Source organism: Canis aureus, chromosome 26, assembly GCF_053574225.1.
Source record: "Canis aureus isolate CA01 chromosome 26, VMU_Caureus_v.1.0, whole genome shotgun sequence".
Taxonomy (NCBI): Eukaryota; Metazoa; Chordata; class Mammalia; order Carnivora; family Canidae; genus Canis; species Canis aureus.
In genome coordinates, this window is record NC_135636.1 from 29,555,538 (window position 1) to 29,577,317 (window position 21,780).

General features: G+C 37.7%; 1 protein-coding gene across 2 annotated transcripts in view; it reads right to left on the reverse strand.

Annotated features, from left to right (window-relative positions):
* The window catches only part of TRPC4AP (transient receptor potential cation channel subfamily C member 4 associated protein), a 69,187-nt gene that overhangs the window by 19,837 nt on the left and 27,570 nt on the right, over positions 1–21,780 (reverse strand). For both annotated transcript variants that reach the window (XM_077872866.1, XM_077872865.1), the window contains exons 6-8: positions 20,676–20,804; positions 14,314–14,521; positions 7,054–7,239 (exon numbers count right to left, since the gene is read on the reverse strand). In XM_077872866.1, coding sequence (XP_077728992.1) covers positions 7,054–7,239; positions 14,314–14,521; positions 20,676–20,804 — 523 coding nt within the window. The remainder of the gene's footprint in view (positions 1–7,053; positions 7,240–14,313; positions 14,522–20,675; positions 20,805–21,780) is intronic.

The following is a 21,780-nucleotide window of genomic DNA, read 5'->3' on the forward strand; positions in this document are numbered from 1 at the left end:
TCCCTGATGGTTAATGATTTTGAGCATCTTTTCACATGTATTTATTGGCTATCTGGACATTTGTTTGGGAGAAATACCCATTCAGGTCCTTTGCCAACATTAGAAATGTACTGTCTTTTTACCACTGAGCTAGAGGAGTTCTTTCCCAAGTCCCTTATTACTATTATTAGATATATGGTCTGCAGCTAGTCCATTTTTGCAAAGAAGCCAGTTGGGATTTTGATAGGGACTGTGTTGAATCTGTAGACTGACGAATAGGCCAACACATGGAGTACCACTACCTTAACAATACCGAGTCTTCTTATCCATTTACATGAGATACTTTATATTTATTTAGGTCCTCTTTAATTTAGTACTAAAAATGTTTTGTAATTTTCAGAGTAAGTTTTGCATTTGTTAAGTTTATCCTTATTTATTTTTTGATGCTCTTATAAATGTTTTAATTTTCATTTTGGTGTGTTCATTGCTACTGTACACAAATACAACTGAATTCTGTATATTGACTGTATTCTGAAACTCTGTTGAACTCACTTATTAGTTTAGTGGGGTTTTTTACTGGATTCCTTAGGGTTTTTGTTTTGTTTTGTTTTTTAAAGATTTTATTCATTTATTCATGAGACACACACATAGAGAGACAGAGAGAGAGAGACAGAGAGAGGGAGAGAGGCAGGGACACAGGCAGAGGGAGAAGCAGGCTCCATGCAGGGAGCCCGACGTGGGACTTGATCCTGGGACTCCAGGATCATGCCCTGGGCTGAAGGCAGGCACCAAACCACTGAGCCACCCAGTGATCCCCCCTTAGTTTTTTTCCTATGTAAGATCATGTCATCTGTGAAGAGACAGCTTAACTTCTTCCTAATCCAATGTCTTCCATGTCTCTTTTCTGCCTGTCTAGTCAGAGCCCCTAAAACAACACTGAGCTGCAGTGGCAGGAACAGGTATCTTTCCCTTGTGCCTGATCTTAGTAGGGGAGGTTTCATTGTCTGGGCATGAAGTATACTGGCTGCAGGTTTTTGTAGATGCCCTTTAACAACAGGTTGAGGTAGTTCCTTTCTATTCCTAGCTTGAGTGTTTTTATCATGAACGGGTGTTGGGATTTTGTCTGATGCTTTTCTGCATCTACTGAAATGATCAAAGTTTTTGTCCTTTGTCTACTGATATGGTATATATATCAACTGATTTTCATATACTGAATCAACCCTGCATAAATCCTCCTTACTCGTGTGTGTGTATATATATGTGGTCAAGTGTATAATCCTTGTATGTTGCTATATTTGGTTTACTAGTATATTCTTGAGGATTTCTACAACTATATTCATAAGAGATATTGGTCTGTGATTTTCTTGCCGTGTTTGGGTATCAGGCTAATAATGACTTCATAAAATGAGTTAGGAAGTGTCTCCTCCTCCTCTATTTTGTGGAAGTCTGTGACATACTGGTGTTAATTCTTTAAATGGTTGGTAGAATCACCAGGGATGCCATGTAGGCTAGGGCTTTTTTGGGGGGGGAAGGGGGGGTAGCTTTCTCATTACTAATTCAATCTCTTGTCATAGTTCTGTTCAGATTTTCTATTTCTTCTGTTCAGATTTTCTATTTCTTCTCAAGTTAGCTGCAGGAGTTGTCGTCTTTCTCATCACTGTCCATTTTATCCAGGCTGTTAATTTGTTGGCACACAGTTGTGTACAGTATTCCCTGAGTCCCTTCTATCTTTGTAAGGTTGTCATGTACCCTCTCTTCCATTCCTGGTTTTAGTGGTTTAGATTTTTTCTTTCTTCTTTCTTTTTTCTTTCTTTTTTCTTTCTTTCTTTCTTTCTTTCTTTCTTTCTTTCTTTCTTTCTTTCTTTCTTTCTTCTTAATCAGTGAAGTTAAAGGTTAATTTTGTGGACCTCTGCAAAGAACCAATTTCTGGTTTTGTAGCTTTTTTTCTATTGTTTTTCTAGTCTCTATTTCATTAATTTCTACTCCAATTCTATCACTTTTTCTATCTGCTTGCTTTGAGAATATAGCTTGCCTATTCTTTTTTCAATAACTTGAGAAAAATTAGGCCACTGACTTGGGATTTTATTTTTTCCGTTTTTTAAAATGTAGGCATTTATAGCTATATATTTCTCCCTTAGCAGGTTTTAGTTGCATTCCTTAAGTTCAGTATGTTGTGTCCTCATTTTCATTCGTCTTAAAATACCTTTTAATGTTCTTTGTGATTTTGTCTCAGAACCATTGGTTATTTAGAAGTTTATCACTGAATTTCCGCATGTTTCTAACATCTGATTGCTAATATCACTCCACTGGGGTTGAAATACATGGTCTGTAGAATCTTTTTTTTTTTTTTAAGATTTATTTATTCATGATAATACACAGGAGAGAGAGAGAGAGAGACAGAGACAGAGAGAGGCAGAGAGACACACAGGCAGAGGGAGAAGCAGGCTCCATGCAGAGAGCCCGACGTGGGACTCGATCCCGGGTCTCCAGGATCACACCCTGGGCTGAAGGTGGCGCTAAACCGCTGAGCCACCTGGGCTGCCCCATGGTCTGTAGAATCTTAATCCCATTCCCTTTGCTGAGGCTTTTAGATGGCCTTGTGTATGGTCTTTGCTGGGGAATGTTCCATATGCACATGAGAAGAATATGCATTCTACAGGGGTTGGGTGGCATGTTCTATATGCATCTAGTTAAGTCTAGGTGGTTTACAGTGCTGCTCAAGTCTTCTATTTCCTTCTTGATCTTCTGTCTAGCTGTTTGCTCCATTATTGAAAGTGGGCATTCTAGTCTCCAACTATTACTGTTTAACTCATTATTGCTCTCTTAAATGTTAGTTTTTGCTTCATTTATTTTTGGCTCTGCTGTCAGATACATGTTTTATGTTTATAACTGCTATATCTTAACAGACTCACCCTTTTATTGTTATAAAATAGCCTTTTTATCTCTGATGACATTTTTTTGTTTTAAAGTCTCTTTTAGTATTAGCCACTCCAGCTTTCTTATGGTTGCTCTTTGCAGGGTGCATCTTTTTCTATCCCTTACTTTCAACCTATTTTTATCTTTGAATAAAAAGTATGCCTTGTGGGGGCTCCCTCAGTCAGTAGAACATGCAATTCCTGATCTTAAGGTTTTGAGTTTAAGCCCCACATTGAGTGTGGAACCTACTTAAAAAGACGAAAAAAGAAAAAAAGGGAAAAAAGAAAAGAAAAAGTATGCCTCCTATAGGCTGCGTACAATTGGATCTTTTCTTAAAATCCAATATGGCAATCTGCTTTTGGGATGAACTGCTTTTCTCCATTCATATTTAAGGTTATTAACAACAGTTGAATTTACTTCTGCCTTTCTACTTTTTGTTTTCCACCTATCTCATGTGTTTTTAATTCCTCTATTTCTCCTGTAACACTTTCTTTTGTAGTAAGTGAATATCTTCTGGTATAAACATTGTAATTCCTTTAATGACTTTCTCACTGTATTTTAAAGTTACTTTCTTTGCAGCTTCTATAGGGTTTGCCACATACATCTTAACTTGATAAATCTTTTCAGATTTATACTGAGTTCCTCTACAGCTCTATTCCTTCTCCCCTTTTGTGCTATTACTGTTCATGCATACTACATCTACAGACGCTAACCATTCAACATATTGTATCGTACACTGCGTACATTGTTATACAACAATGTTGTAATTATTACTTTATATAATTTTATGTCTGTCCACCAAGCTGAGAAAAGAAAGTAAATATTACTAGAATTTGTTATACTGACCCTCTTATTTACCATTTTGGTTCTCTTCATTGATTCCTATTAATTCAAGTTATCATCTTGTATAATTTCCTTATTGCAATACAACTTTAGTCCCACCCAAGCTCCCACAACTTTGGTTTCTCTGTGCTGTTACTGTCAAGTGTATTACTCTGTTATGTCACAGATTCAACATTATAAACATATGGTTTTTACATAAACGCTTTTTTAATTTGTTAAGGAAAGGAGAAGAAATATGTATTTATACTGTCTTTGATGATTATGTAATTACCTTTACTAATGCTCTTTACTGTTTTGTGTATATTTAAATTATTGTCTGAGGTTACTGCTTTCAGTCTGAAGAATTTCCCCTGGTATTTCTCATAAGGTGACTCTATTAGTAACCAATTCTCTAAGTTTTTATCTAGCAATTTCTTTATTTCACCTGTGTTTGTGAAACGAAGTTCTGCTGTTGAGAGTTTTTCCTTCAGCACTCTGAACAGGGCATCCCACGGCCTTCAGACCTCTATTATTTCCAGGAAGTCAGCTATAAATCTTATGAGACATTCTTGAAAATGAAGAGTTGTTTTTCTCTGGTTACTATCAAGATTTTCTCTTTGTCTTTCAGTATTTTTATAATGATGTGTCTGGGTGTAAATCTTTTGAGTTTAGGCTACTTGCGGTTCTTTGGGCTTTTCAGATAGATACATTAATGCTTTCCAAGTTTGGGGAATTTTCAGCCACTATTTCTTCAGATATTCTTCCTGCTCTTTTCAGCAAATTTTTCATTCTAGTTATTTATAGTTTAATAACCACAGAACTTCCGTTTAGCTCTCCTTTATATCTCTTTACTGATATTCTCTATTTGATGTTGTCACAGATTCTCAAGCTGCTCCTACTTCTTTAAGCATAGCTTCCTTTAGTTCTTTGACCATCCTTACACCGAGTGCTTTGAAGTCTCTGTTAAATCTGGTATCTGGACCCTCCCACAGCCAACTTCTGTTGCCTGCTTTCTCCTGTGTCTGGGCCATGCTTTTTTGTTTCTTTGCATATTTCATAAACTTTATTAAAAACTGACATTTTAAGTAAACAATGCAGCAACTCTGGATACTGATTACCCTTCCTTCTGTTCAGGGCTTGTTATTTCTTTGTTCAGTGACCTGGCTAGCCTATTTCAATAAAACCTATTTCTCGGTGGGCTAGTCAGGTCTTTGTTGTTTTGCCTCAGAATGTGCAGCTGTAGTGTGTTTACAGTCTCCCTGGATGAGTGTTTTAGTAGGGCTTTCTATGGCACTTTCCTTGATCTCTCTGTTAAGATTTCTACCTCATCTGGTATGGAACCCAGCTGTCAGACTCCACTATTCCTGGCTGAATGCTCTACTTTTGACAATGCCTTGGGGCATAAAGTACTCCAAAGTCTAATCCAATTAAAATTGGGCAAAGGTAGTTTTTTAATCTGAGGTTTATTTTGACCTCAGAAGAGCTCTGCTAAGTTGTATGTCTGGTTCTTGCTGGTAAACTACCCAGCCTATGGTTTAACTTTGTTCTCATTTAAGAGTGAACAGCCTACTTTTATTTGCTTGCCACCAAAATCTAGACTGTTACTGAGAACACTCTTAGGTTTGAACTTCCCTACCTTCTGTTCTTGCCTATTAACTCTCCTCTTGGCAAAATCTTGGCACCACTACTCTGAGAGGGTCAACAGACACTTAGTCTTCTCAACTTCCCTCTCTCCCTGGATGGAATCTCTGTCCTACAGTGAGTTGGGGCAAGGGCAAAATGGTCAGAAAATTCTTGCTTGCCAGGCCTAGAACATAGCTTGTATACTGAGTGTAGCACAGAGGTGGGAGGGCGGGCAAGGGAAAGGAGCCCCTCGCATTATGTGAAATAAGTGAATTAAATGAAATAAGTTCGGAGAGTATAATAATATCACTTATATGTGGAATCTAAAAAAGCTAACTCAGAGAAACAATAGAATGCTGGTTATCAGAGGCTGGGAGAAATAGGACAATAGTGGTCAAAGGGTACAAACATTCAGTTATAAGATTAACAAGTTCTGGGCATCCAATGTACAGTATGGTCGTTATAGCTAATATTATTTGAATGATGCTAATAAAGTGGATCTTAATGTTCTCACCACAAAAAAGAATGATAATTATGTGATGGGATAAGGTGCTAATGCTATGACCGTAATTATTTTGTAATATATATCAAATTAACATGCTATACACTTAAACTTATACAATGCCATAAATCTATTATATCTTAAAAAAGTTGCATTGGGGAGCCCCTGACCTGAAGGGTACAGTCATCAAGAATTCAGCCTCTCCAACTTGGAATTGGAGGGGCTGAGAAAAGCTGGTAGGTCTGCCCTCCTCCTCAACAGTGAAATATCATATTCCTTATTTGGGAATCATGTCCTATTGAGGGTTATCTTTTTGGCCACATCTGCTTACAGTGGAACCTCCAACAAGCAAAACTTCAAATGTCACAGACTCTCAGTGTTCTGAATTTTAGCAGATTATCTTAAAGATTTCCTTGTTTACTGTATGCTCTTAGAACAACTTCCATAGAATTTAAATGGATTTTTTACAAGATTTTATTTGTTTATTTATTCATGAGAGACACAGAGAAAGAGAGAGGCAAAGACATAGGCAGAGGGAGAAGCAGGCGCCATGCAGGGACCCCGACGTGGGACTCAATCCCGGATTTCCAAGATCACACCCTGGGCGGAAGGCAGCGCTAAACTGCTAAGCCACCCGGGCTGCCCTACATGGATGGTTTTTGTTGTTGTTTATAGGTTTTGTTTATAGTTGCAATGGGGAGGTCCACAGAGCTTCACACCCTGCCATCCTTGAAATAGAACTCCTCTTCACTTTTACAGTGAGAATTCCTGGGTTTGTACAATCTGACCCCATCCTGCTGGCTAGGATCAAATGCTTCAGGGTTGAGCAACAGACCCAAGATGGGCCAGAGCCCTTTACCACGAAGCTATTGATGAAACTAAGAGCCTACTCATTAGAACAGTGAGAAGAGAACACCAAAGAACCATGGAGAATGAAGAGGAGACATGGAAAGGACTCTCTGAGTTCCTAAAAATGGTCTGGTTATTGGATTCAGCCAGTCCCTTCTCTCTGCTTTCATATCCACTGAGAGAGTTCAAAGAGGTTTCTGTCATCAGCTTTCAAAAGTATCTTAACAGTTATGATCTAGGACTTCCCTAAAGAAATTTCTTTGAGCAAATTTTAATTAATCCTCCTTGGAAAAGAGGTCAAGAATGGCTCCAAGGAGTCTAAGGGAAAGGTCCCCACCTCATAGAAAACGGACCCCAAGTACCTTGATTGTGCTCGGATTCCTCATTAGCCACTCGCATCAGGGCATCCAGCACCAAAGCATTGTCTAGCCATGTGTACCACTCCTCCAACTCCTGAAGGAAACTAGCTGTGCCTGTTGACTCTGATACCTTTCGAGTTGCAAGCTTGCAAAGCCGCTCAACAAAGCCAGGGATGCTGAGAAGGGCCGCTGCCAAAGAGAGAATAAAATAGTGCATTTTCAAAACAGAAACCAGCTCTAAAGCTCTGAATAAAGGGCCTGTTCCTTACCTGCATGATAGGAATGATTTTTAATCTGACAGTAGCTAGTCAGAGTTTCCTTTCAAAATGAAATGCTAAGCCAAGGTAAAATAGTACTTAAGTTACAGAAACAAGTTCAATAGCAGGTGCAGGGAAATAGGCTCTCTTACATCTACTGGAGGAAATATAAATTGGAATCACTTTAATTTCTTAAACCTGTATGTCTTTGAGCCAGGAGGTTCGTTTCTGGGGATTTCCTGCAAAGAAATAACCAATCACATGTACAAAGATATTCACTGATGTGGTTTCTGCAACAGCAAAATGGTAAAGATGATCATCAACAGCATGTCTGTTAAACACAATAAATTCCACTACAATAGAATACGACAAACACTAAGAACAAAGACATATATCTTTACATAGAGTGACTCAAAAAAATGTTTAAATCTACTTGCTAGAGAAAAAATTACTAAACAATACTGGCTTAAACCCATTTTCTTTAAAAATTTGCTTCTTTAAAATATGCACAGAATATACATATAAACAATGAAGGTTTTACAAAAAGATGTTTATGTGGCCATTCCTGAGTAAGAGAGGATATAAACGCTATTAAAACCACTTCTCTCTAGTTTGATTTTCCTGTAACAAACATGTACTAGCAGGAAGAAAGGAGGGGTTTTTTGTTTGTTTTTTTTTTTTTTGTTTTTTGTTTTTAAGGTAAAGAATGAAACTGAATAATCACCCAACTCTTATTTTCTCTAATCCCATTTTGGTCACAATAGTAAAATGGAAATTCTGATCAGCATAAGAGAACATAATAAACTGAGGAGGCAGGGGAATGCAGGTGGTAGATCTTTGATCTATCATTTAACCTTCTTTAAAAATAAGGACTAACATCTCTATGTATTTGCTTATACATGTATTAAATTTTCCTGGAATGACAGAAAACACCAGTGGTTGCCACAGGCAAAGAGAATTAGGCCACTGGAAATAAGAGTGTGATGGAGAAACTTTTCAATGAATGCCTTTTCGAATCTGTAGATTTTTTTTGAACCATGTGACCGCATTATCTAACTGAATTAATAGGTACTTCATAACAGCAAGATTTTACTATTAATTTGGGGGGTATAATATGGTGTCAGGGTTATTTTTAACAAGAGTCACTATCTTGTGTAAACACTGCAACATATGCAGGTTAAATTTCATGATATCTGAGATTTACTTCAAAATAATTCAAAGTAGAGTAGGGAAGAGTGAATGGGGATACAGATAAAGAGGTACTGACAGGTGAAGCTAGGTGATGGGTAAATAGGTATTATTATTATTTTTTAAATGTTTTGGTTATTTTTTTAAGATTTTTTTTATTTATTCATAGAGACACACTGAGAGAGAGAGGCAGAGACACAGGCAGAGGGAGAAACAGGCTCCATGCAGGAAGCCCGACATGGGACTCGATTCCGGGTCTCCAGGATCACACCCTGGACTGGAGGCGGCGCTAAACCGCTGAGCCACCCAGGCTGCCCAAACAGGTATTATTATAATGTCATATGTGTCATACGCATGTCTCTGTGTGAAGAATTTAAATGAAAAAATTTTAAGTAATATTCAAAAGAATATTAAAGATTTTCAAAAATAAAACTACAATTACAACAAACTAATTAGTTATGATTATACAAAGTCATATAAATTCAGTTCCAGCACAGAGCTCAGCAAATAATCTTAACCCCCTTTCCATCCTCTATAAATTAGTGACTATCATGTCTGACCTCATTTTTTTAAAAAAGCTAATTAAAACTATATTAAAATTAGCTTTTCCTCAAAAAGTTGGACACAAGGGCGCCTGGGTAGCTCAGTCAGTTAAGTGTCTGCCTTCAGCTCAGGTCATGATCCTGGGAACAATCCCCATGTCTGGCTCCCTGCTCAGTGGGGAGTCTGCTTCTCCCTCTGCCCCTCCCCTCTGCTTATGCTCCTGCACAATCTCTAATAAATAAATAAAATCCTTTTTTTAAAAAGTTGAAAATAGAATTACCACATGACCCAGCAATTCTACTCCTAAGTATATCCCCCAAATCACTGAAAACAGGTGCTCAAGTACATACACATACACACATATTCACAGCAGCACTACTCCACAATTGCCAAAATGGGGAAACAACTCAAATGTCCATCACCAGATGAATGAATAAACAAATTGTGGTATGTACAAATAATGGATATTATTCAGCCATAAAAAGAAATGAAACACTGATGTGCTACAGCATGGATGAACTTAAAAAACATCATGCTCAGTGAAAGCAGCACGATACCAAAAGTCACATACTGTAGGATTCCATTTCTAAAATATCTAGACAACAAGAAAGCAGGCAGTTGCCAGGGTTGGGGAGAATGGTGAATTTCAGCTGTTTAATGTGTACACAGTTTCCTTTTGGGGTAATGAAAATTTCTCAAAATAGATGGAGATGTGCTTTCACAAACTGTAGACATACTAAATGCCACTGAATTGTTCAGTTTATTTGGTTATGTGACACTCACTTCAATTTAGAAAAAATACATGGAGATAGCTTTTTTGTTTTGAGATATCATTTTTCACTTATTGGCTTGAGAAGTTTAAAAAAGGTGTTGTACTGGGAACAGCGTATAGAGTGGGGGAAGATGAACCAGTAAGTTCTTCAGAAGGTTAACCTGTGAACATCTATCAAAGCTTAAAAGGGAAATATCTATCTAGCACATCATACTCCAAACACAAGGCTGTTATCTGTAGGAACAAAGATTTAAAAATAAGCCAAATTTCCATCTATCAGGGATTGGTTAAATAAACTGTGGTATACCCAAATATTAGAATACTCTAGCTGTAAAAAGGAATCACATAATTCTATATGTACTGGAATAAAATGCTGTGCAAGATAAAGTAAACAAAGGGCAGAATGGTGCCTATTTTATACTATCATCTATACAGATAGGGAGAAGCCAATCTCTTTCCCTCCTCCATCCCCCTGACTGGACATGTACAGAATTTCTCTGGAGGGACATGTGAGAAAATATAAGAGGGTGCCACAAGGAAGAAAACAAACTTTCTACGATAGACCCATATATATTTAAGAAACTTTAGATACATAGTACTTTTCCCCAAAAATAAAGAGTGGATTCTATATGAAAATCTTTCCAAAGCTGGATTTTTGCTCTCAAACTCTTTTCTGCAAGGATAAATAGCTGCAGTTTCTCTATTCCTCACAAGACAGTTCCTAAGACCTAGTCTTCCTACCCTGCACACTCAACACAGCCCCTCAGATGTGAACTCCCCAGCATTCAGGGTTCTGGGATTCCCACCCCCATCCTGGAAATTCTTGCACCTTTGTGAATCATTCATCTCTTGAAAAAGTGATGAAAAGCTAGGGGATCTCTCCCCAGAAAAAAAAAAATCATTGGCCCAATTATGCTCATCAAATTATACACAACCTCAGGGAACTGGTACCCAGTGTCACAGTGTCCTTGTAACTCACACAGCCTTACTGACAGTGATCACACACTATGGTTAATGTTATACTGGTTGACAACTGAAACACCTACAACTTCTGAGAATTTCTGCAAAAGCAAACCTTTTCTCTCCTCATATTTGTAAAAACATCAGTATTTTGAAATATTCCCGTAAACTTTCCTCCTCAGTTTTGACCCTACTTTCCAGCTGAGAGGATTCTGAATTCTGTCCTAGCTCACGTGTTACAAAAATAAGCAACTCTTAGCTTAGGGTCACCTATAAATTGATAATTATCTGGCCTGTGACTTCATCTACATCTCTGACTAAATTTTTGAATGATTTTTTCCCCCCAATGAAACCATCTGTTCCCATCTGAATGAAAAGAAGAACAACTGGTAATTCTGAGAAATCCAAAAAGGGCTCAAACATTTTTATTATTATAGGATCTCCAGGAAGACAGTATAAATCATTATTTTGCTGGGCAAGAAAACAGCCACAGTTTATTCAAAACAAAACAAAAACATGTCCACTTTCCATACTATTATGGACCAAATCGTGTCCCCCCTCTCAAATTCCTATGTTGAAGCCCTAATTCATAATATGACTGCATCTGGATACAGGCAGGGCCTTTAGGGAGGTAATTAAATGGGGTCATAACAGTGGGCCCTAATCCAATAGGACTGGTGTCTTTATAAAAGAGGAGGAGGCACCAGGCGTCTCTTTCTCTTTGTACATACAGAGAAAAGACCACCTGAGGACACAGTGCGAAGGCCAGTCCACTGCAAGCTAGAAAGAAAGGCCTCACCGGAAACCAATGCCAACAGCATCTTGATCTCGAACCTCTAGCATCCAGAATAGTGAGAAAATGAACTTCTGTTTTTTAAGCCTCCCAGTCTACAGTATCTTGTTATAGCAGCCTGGGATGATTATTACACATGCCTCTATTTAAAACTATTTAGTACTGGAGTTCAATTAAGGCATGACAACACTGAGAACTAAGATCTTTTCTCACTGTACTTGTGATTTAATTATGTTCACCTTGACCTTCCCAGGGCATGTGGCTGGAGAAAAATGTGTGTGGGGTGGGGGGCAGGGAAACAGAAGTTATGGTCAGAAAGCTGGGAAAGGTCAGACCCTGTACATCATGTGCTAAAATACATTTATTAAAGCTTTAACCCAAAAGCTACAAGCAGACATCACATATAGATTATCTCATGGGTCAGCCACATAGGTATACAAGTGAACCTAGACATTTTATGAAGACTTTTTTTTTTTAAATGCCCAAATTAAAGAAATCTGAGTTTAGGGTTAACTCTCTGTGAACTAAAAGACCAACTAGCTAAAAAACCTCCAAGAATGATGGGCAATGCTAGTTTCACTTAAGGCAGCTTACAAACAGGTATGTGAAGGTAATTGATACCAACAGGATAAAAATAATCTTCCAGAACAGATTCCTTAAATGGGAAACTAAGATGAAAGTGACTCAGTGCCCCCAGCACACACAAGTATCCAATGACGAACCTTTATGACCCTCAGCTTCCCAAGCTATGCAATGGTGATGCTAATCTCTTTTTCATAGGGCTGCTTGGAGGAGTAAATAAAATCATTTCTAGGTAATGCAGTTAGCTCAATGTTTGCTACAAATGTGACCTTTTGTCAGTTTGTCTATTTTTTATTTTTTAAAGATATTATTATTTATTCATGAGAGACAGAAAGAGAGAGAGGTGTAGACAGAGGCAGAGGGAGAAGCAGGCTCCATGCAGGGAGCCCCATGTGGGACTCGCACCATGAGCCAAAGGCAGACATCAAACTGCTGAGCCACCCAGGCATCCCTGTCAGTGTGTTTAAATCAGCTTTAAGGTATAATTTAGTCATAACAAAATTCACACGTTTTTAGGAATGTATATTTTATGATTTACTAAAATGAGTACTCCTTAAAAGTCATAAGAAAGGAGGGAGGGGAAGAAAAGCCTACACAGACCAAGGTAGGCCTTGGATCTATGGATTCAGGAAGGAAAACCAGCCTGGAGGGAACCACCAACCTGGGTCCACAGAGTTCATATAGTTCTGTTTTTACATATGACTAAAACATGTAAAATTTTATTAATAACCTAGAAATACAGTCATGACCATCTAGTGTTCATAACTAAAACCAGAATGTTCACCAAGTTAACAGAGGATTCATATTCAGTATTTAGAAGGGAGGCTGCTGTGTAGCACTTAGCAATTCTACAGAGCTAAGCCCGAGAAATCACATATCCAGTCAACTGGACTTCAGAAACGAAGTATTTGTTTTCAAAGCATCCTCAGGGCTGCCACAGGATGATCATCACTCTCTATTTCTGCTTTTTAATGCTAAGTTTTCATTATTTCACCTTGGTTATTCAGTTAACCCAACATATAGCACAAAGCTATATGTTGCAGGCTGTTCATGTTCAAGAACGAGCTTTTAAGACACATAAATATTTTAGTTCAAATGTGGATCATCTATACTCTTACAACGAAAACAGATATATGCCAAATCTCCCCCAAATCTGCTTAGACCAGTATAGAAATAGAAAAAGTTCTCTTGCTACCAAAAAGCAATAGGTAGGGAAGTAATTAACATACTCACAGGGTTCTAAAATCAAACAATATATAAAATAATACATTAAGAAGTCTTACTTCCACTGCTGTCATCTACCTCATTTCCAGCCACCCCCAACGGGTAACTATTTTCAGTTTCTTGTGCCTGCTTTCAGTTTATGCATACTGTATGTGAACAAATATTCCCCCGTCTCTGCTTACCACACCAAGTATCATACTATACACACAGCTCTGCATTTCCCTTTTTAACAGTAATATATCTTGGAGATATTTTCCTGTATCAGTACACAGATATTCATTCTTTTTTCTTAAAAATTATAAAATTTCCCATTATATAAATATTCTAGAAATTAAGTAGTCTTGTTTCTGGTCTTTTGTTACTACAATTTTGCAATAAATGACCTTGTATATATCACATCCTATATACCTATAGGATAAAGGCCCAGAAAAGGCTTAGTGATCAAAAGGTATGTGTATTTGTAATTCTGATCAACAAGGTTTTTTTTTTTTTTTTTTTTTTTTGTTTAAGAGAGAGAGAGAGAGATGGTGCGGAGGAGACGGAAAGAGAGAATCTTAAGCACACTCCATGCCCAGTGCAGAGCCAGACATGGAACTTGATCTCATGATCCTGAGATAATGACCTGAGCTGAAATCAAGAGTCAGACGCTTAACCAACTGAGTCACCCAGGTGCTCCTGGTTCTTTTTTTTTTTTTTTTTTTTTTTTTTTTTTTTGCTCCTGGTTCTTAACTTTTTTGAGATTCTGAATCCATTCAAGAATCTGATAAAGGTTATGGACTTAGCCTCCTAAAATAATGAACAGATATTCACAAAATTTACATACTCTAAGTGGACCCTAGGAGCTCTCACATAAATCAATCTCTAGGGATACTGAAAGAGCAGATAATTTATGAAAGGGTCTCAGAGCCACAATCTCAAAATTTTGAAAACTTAAGAGACTTTACCTTGGTTGATTTCAGCTGCAGAAGGCCCCAAGCTCAAGCTCTTCTTCTGCTGAGCATTTTTGGCAAGTAGGGTGTGCTTGTCATCATTCCCTGTATCCATCTCTGAAATGGTAACAGCTAGAATCCGGCAGAAATTAGCAAGCTGCTGCTGATCAAAATTGGATACTAAAGAACTCAGATTGGGGACTTCATCTAGTCGGATCATTTCCTACAAGAGACACAAATAAAACAATCCGCATGTTCAGTTCATTTGAGACTGGATGTGTCCTTCCCTTTGCATTCCCCTAAGAATGGGACTTGGTGCCAAACCACTTAGGTCCAAATCCCAGCTCTGCAAACTACAGCTGTGCAAACATAGGTAAATTATGAAACTTCTCTAAGTCTTTGCTCAACTGCCAAATGGGACTAACATACCCTTTAGGACTGGTTGAGGGTTAACCCCTTTGAATACCACTGTTCTTATTTCTCTACCTCTGCTCATATGGGTCATTCTGCCTATCTAAAAAAGAAAAGAAATGCCTACCACACAAGTTTTATCACTCATAAACTGCCATTCTTCCTACAGATGTTTTCTTTTTAAGAAATAAAATATTTCAAATATAACTGAAGGCCCTTGTATATTCCTACTCAGTTGCAGTCCCATCTCTCCCACCAGAGGTAATCATTATTTTGAACTGTATTTATTATTCCCATACATGCTCTTATAAATATTTCCATAAAAATATATGGTATTAAAGCAAAGGAAGCCACCAATAAAACAAAAAGGCAACCAACTGAATGGGAGAAGATATTTGCAAATGATATATCTGATGATGGGCTAATATTCAAAATATATATAAAGAACTCACACAATTCAACATCAAAAATAATCTGATTAAAAATGGACAGAGGACCTGAATAGACACTCTTCCAATGAAAACATATAGAAGGCCAACAGACACATGAAAAGTTATTAAACATCACTGATCATCAGGGAAATGCAAATCAAAACCACAGCGATATCACCTCATATCTGTCAGAATGACTAATATTTAAATGACAGGAAATAACAGGTGTTAGGATATGGAAAAAAAGGGACCCTTGTGCACTGTTGGCACAATGTACCACTCTCTATGCACTCTCTATGGAAAACAGTATGGAGGCTCCTCTAAAAATTAAAAATAGAAATACTGTATGATTCAGATATTCCACTACTGGGTATTTACCCAAAGCAAACAAAAACAACAATTTGAAAAGATATATGCACTCCTATGTTTATTACAGCACTATTTATAATAAGCCAAGATACAGAAGCAACCCAAGTGTTCACTGATACATGATGGATAAAAAAGACATGGTTTTACATATACAATGGAATATTATTTAGCCATAGATGAGATCTTGCTATTTGCAACAACATGGTTGGAGATCTCTCTCTCTCTTTTTTTTTTAAACTCATGAGAGACACACAGAGAGAGGCAAAGACATAGGCAGAGGGAGAAGCAGGCTCCCTGTAGGGAGCCCAATGCAGGACTCAATCCCAGGATCTGGGATCATGACCTGAGCCAAAGGCAAATGCTCAACCACTGAGCCACCTAGGTGCCCCACAACATGGATGGATCTAGAGAGTATAATACTAAGTGAAATCAGAGAGAGACAAATACTATATGATTTCACTCATATGTGGAATCTACAAAACAAATGAACAAACAAAACAGAGAAAGTCCCAAATACAGAGAACAAACTGGTGATTGTCAGAATGAAGCAGACTGGGGGAAATGGGCAAAATAGGTCAAGGGGATTAAGAGGTACAAACTTCTAGTTATAAAATAATTAAGTCCTGGGGATGAAAAGTACAGCATGGGGAATATAGTTAATATTATACCTTACTTTTTAGTCAACACTGGGATTTTTTTTTTTTAAATTTAGGTCACTTCAGACAAGTATTTTTTTTTTTTTTCTAAAACATGTATTTATTTTTAAGTAGGCTCTAGGCTCAATATGAAGCTTGAACTCATGACCCCAAGATCAAGAGTCACATGCCATATCGACTGAGCCAGCATGTGCCCCTTAACACTGGGATTTAACTACTCTGATAGAAGTAGCTAATTCATTCATTCTTCACTGTTTTACTCCACAATGAATTTAACAATTCTTTTAAATTTATATATACATATATATACACACATAAAAGAACATATATGTGTATATATGTATGTTTAGGTAGACTATAATTTTCACTATTAAACAACATTGCAATAAACATTCTTATAGGAATTACTGTGTAATTCTCTCAATTACTGTGTATGTGCACAGGTAACCAATTATCTAGAGTAAGCAATAGCAGGTGTTATTTTATTTTTTTTTTACTTTAAGAAGAGTATTTCCGAAGTTTCAATATTAAGTTTAATATTTGCTGTAAGTTTTGTTATCATATTAAGGAACTTTCCTTCTATTCCTAGCTTTTGTCATGAATAACTACTGGATTCTACAAAATGCTTTCTGTTACTTGGTTATATCTTTTTTTTTTCTTCTTTAAAATCTGCAAATGTTGTGCATTACATGAGCCTCTCTGCTTTTGAAACATTCTTATATTCCTCAGATAAAACCTACTACCCTACATCTCAATAATTCACTTTCACTGGACTAGGTATTTATCACTGCACTTATCACAGGACCTTGTAATTACCTATTCCTCCAACTATTTCCAAATAAACTCACATTGCCTTGAGGGAGAGGTATGTCTTACTTTCTTTCCAGAGCCTCAGCACATAAGACTTGGTATAGTAAGGGTCTCAGTATATGTGTGCTGAATAAGTGAATTATTCCTAGAAGCCTCCACGGCCTCCACTCTTATTTCTGGTAATGAAGAACAGGAGCTTGCTATGGAGGGGGTATGTGGGAATAGCTTCTTCCACCTTTGCCTTCTCCTTCACCAGGACACAACAAATGTTAGTTATTGTTATTAGAGGAAACTGTAACTTTCAGCCTTGTTCCTCTAGCCCTGTCTTAGTGTATGGGTCACAAACCAGGTCCAATAGCCCTCCAACCCCACTTTGTGTTATATTTTAACACTTAATACATACAATATATATTATGAAGTATAACCAAATGAATAGCTGTGTGTGTCTTTCCTATCACATCTTCCTGTCTCTCTGCCAGAGGTAACCACAGTCCTGAATTTTATTTAGCCTTATATGAGTTTGTTTATTTCAGAGCTTAATAAAAATGATATACTAGAGGCGCCTGGGTGGCTCAGTCAGTTAAGCATCCAACTCTTGATTTTGGCTCAGGTCATGATCTCAGGGTCATGAGATCAAGCCCTGCACTGGTATCTCCATGCTGATTGTGGAGCCTTAAGATTCTTTCTCCCTCTCCCTCCGTCCCTCCCCTGCTTACACTCTCTCTCTAAAAAAACAAAACAAACAACTATATAGTCTTCTGCAACTGACTTCTATCAATTTCTATGATTTAGCTACGTTGTTGCCTGTAGTAACAGCTTATTGACTTCCACTACTCTCTAATATCCACTATATGATTAGAGAACATTTATCCATTCTCCTATTGATGGATTATGGACTTGGTTTCAGTTTTTAACTCTGAAACAATAATATAAGCATTCTTGTGCATTTCTTGATGTACATGTGCAGAAGTTTTTCTGGGGCAGTGGCTTCCAAATTACATTGACAATGTCCAAGAATAAGAAAAAATTTCTATTATAACCCAATAAAACATACATAGGTGAATATATAAATAATGTAACAAAAACTGAAACAATACCCTTACATGACACACTTTGATCTTTTCTTTATAGCTGGTAGACCCAATGAATAAACTGATTTCGTGACCTCTTGGCTTTGATGTAGTATGTTCATTTCTAAAAACTACTGTGCTGGGATTGAGTTTATCCACAAACATGCCTGGGCACAGGTGACCCAGGCACAAGAATGACACATCAGCCCTCAGGGTAGTGCTTCCCTAGGTGCTGGGTCACAGGGTATGCACATATTCAAGCAGAAAACAAGGAAAAATAAAGAGATTCTGCAAAAACAAAAAGGTATCAGCAGTATATAAGTGATTCCAAAGATACACCTTCTCGGGGTGCCTGGATGGCTCTGTCAGTTAAGCAACCGACTCTTGATCTCAGTTTAGGCCTTGAGCACAGGACTGTGAACTCAAGCCCCACATTGGGCTTGGAGAAAGAAAGAAAAGAAAGAAAAAAGAAAGGGGACACCTGGGTGGCTCAGCGGTTGAGCATCTCCCTTTGGCTCAGGACTCAGGGATCAGAGTCCTGGGATCGGGTCCCACATCAGGCTCCCTGCATGGAGCCTACTTCTCCCTCTGCCTGTGTCTCTGCCTCTCTGTCTGTGTGTGTGTGTATGTCTCTCATGAATAAATAAATAAAATCTTTAAAAAAAAAAAAAAAAAAAGGAAAGCCAGCCAGCCAAAGAAGGAAAAGTCAATGATATACATTCTCACCAACACTTGCTCTTTCTCTCTCACTGTAATCTTAATTTGCATTTCCCTGATCATCAATGAAGTTAAGCACATTCTGTTTATGGATTATTCGTATCTCTTTTGTGAAATGCTCATTTATATCATTGCCCTCCTTTTTCTTTACTGAGCTATTTGTCTTTTTCTTGTTGATTTGTAAGAACTCTTGATAAATTCTGAATACCAATCCTTTATTAATGAGTTACATATATCTTTTCCCAGTTTGTGGCTTAGGTTCCCATTTTCTTTACCGTGTCTATCCCTCTTTCAAACCGCACCAAGGTTAACCATGTCTAGCAGAATTCCTCACTATTTTTGGTAACACACAGAGAAATGAATGTCAGGTCACGAGGAACAAGTGGCTAAAGTTATGAAGGAGCAATCCTAGACTCTCATGCTCAGATTGCCAGGGAGTCTGGTGTTTCCGCCCTGGAAGCTCCCTTTCACACACTGGCTGGAACATACAATTATTGGAAAAATAACAAAGCCTTTTCATCAGAGGGTACAAAGGATCTGTCTGGGACCTGCACACATCTCCAGTGTGTTCCTATAGACAATGGGCCACTTGTGCATCTTCTGCTTGTGCATGACAGGCAGGGCCTGGGGAAAATGCAGCAGAAAGACAGAAATGAAAGCTGGGATAACCACAATGCACGTCGGTAGCCTTCCCCTGCAACAGCAACTCTTAAGAGGCTGCTCCTGCCTCCTCAGTAGTAAGAGGAAGAAATCTGCCAGCCTGCAACCAACAGAGCAGTGGAACTAAGACTGGGGAAGTAAAGTAAGCTCCACATCTTCACAAGCATTGCTCAAAAATGTAATTTAGTGATTATCTAACAGAGGTCTATAGATGTGGTTTTTTGGGGTAAGTTCTTGATGATAATTTTTTAATTTAGTGTTTCATTTCAATCACAGTTTTTTGTTTTGTTTTTCATTTTTCTTTCTTTTTTTCTTTTGTAAGTAAGCTCTTCACCCAACATGGGGCTTGAACTCACGACCCTAAGATCAAGAATCACATGCTCTGCTGAGCCAGCCAGGTGCCCTTTTTGTTTTTGTTGTTGTTGTTTTTAAAGCATATTATGGATCTTTTGAATGTTCACCTTACAACCAAATGGCAGGATGTCAGTGTTCACATCTGCATCCTCTATGCTGGTATCAATTAAACTATAACTGTTGAAGACTAATAAGAATAAACAGAAGTGGACTTAATAAGTGAAAGTCAAACATCACCACCCAGGAATACATATCCTAAAGAATGAACGTTTCACAGCATTCAAGTATCGAAAACTGGTAAGAAAATGGAGTCATCACATAGCATATAACAATTTAAGTATGCTACAAAGATCTTGCATCAAAATAATTAGTGAGGGGCAATCTGACTTTGGCAAAGTAATGTTAGTCATCACATTAAATTCACAAAGTCAATCTGAGCTTTTGAGTCTTATCATTATTTTGATTTCAATTTACATACTTGTTTAAGTTTTATTGTCATTTAAAACCCATTAGAAGGAGGAATATAACCTAGTTTTGTACTTGAATATATTAAGTAAATAGAAAAAAGTTAATACTAGGAATATGGAAGAATGTTATTTTAAAAGAGCTCTGTGGGATCCCTGGGTGGCGCAGCGGTTTGGCGCCTGCCTTTGGCCCAGGGCGCGATCCTGGAGACCCGGGATCGAATCCCACATCAGGCTCCCGGTGCATGGAGCCTGCTTCTCCCTCTGCCTGTGTCTCTGCCTCTCTCTCTCTCTGTGACTGTCATAAATAAATAAAAATTTAAAAAATAAATAAATAAATAAAAGAGCTCTGTAGATCATTCAGGTTTGAGAATCCCAATTGTCTGAGACATCCTCCACTGTCTGGTCATCCACCTGCTGGAAAACATAGCTCACCTTTTTAACACCCAAAATATCTTCAATGAGGGTTGCTGTTTGTAAGAACGTTTTCTTACTGGTCATCAATGTAAACAGGAAGATTACAAAGTCATTCTTCTCTGCCAAACGCTTTGTAACTCCTTCCGTCTATCACAAGAAAAAAGGAGAGAAAAGGCAGAATAGGTTATAATCACAAAATAAAACATGAAAAGCAAGGTATTCCCCCTTCTAGACATTGGAAAAGCAAGTCCAAGCTACAACAGGAACTCTTGGCAGAGGCCTTAAATCACTAAAACATTGTGTGCAAATGAATGGGGGTGGGTGGGTCATGGTTGGTTCATCATAGGTTCTTGACCTAATGTCCGCCTAGTAACTAAATGAGAAGCTACAAACTAGCACCCAGTAGGCCAAGTTTTATTTGGTCAGCAGTATGTTTTAAATTTGGAATGTAAATGTCTTCAGGCAGGTCATGCCTACTCCAGGTTAGCCACAATTCGCACAAGTTTCCACCCCCAAACAGGCACCATCAGACATTTCTTGGTTTCTGCCTACTCCCTGGAATTAAGCCAGATCAGCACAGAGTTGAACCATATTATTCTATGTTCTTCCAATTTTTGTTTCCTTTACTTTTTTTTTTTTTAATGAACTGTGTTTTGATGGAATATTGCTAATTAACATTAGGTACCATTAACGAACAGCCTCATAAACTAATGGCTATATGGAAGTTGCCAATCATAGGAGTATTTATATCATACATAGGTCATCTTTTAAAAGAAGGACAAGTTCTTACTGACCTTAGTTGCAAGAATAGTTGTGTGTTAGCTGAACAATTAGTTTACTTTTATCTTCTAGGTCTGTCCATGCCTTTCTGCCTGCTAGCTACCCGTGGCTACTGAGCACCTGAATTGTGGCTAGTCTGAACTGAGATGTGCTCTACATGTAAGAAACAGAGTGGATTTTGAAAGCTTAGTACAAAAAAGTAAGGTAAATATCCCATTAATAATTACATTGTTCACATGTTGGAATAGCCTTGATATACTATAATAAATAAAATATATTATTAAAATTAACTTATTTCTTCCTACTTCTTTTCTTTCTAAAAAAAAATGTGGCTATAAGAAAA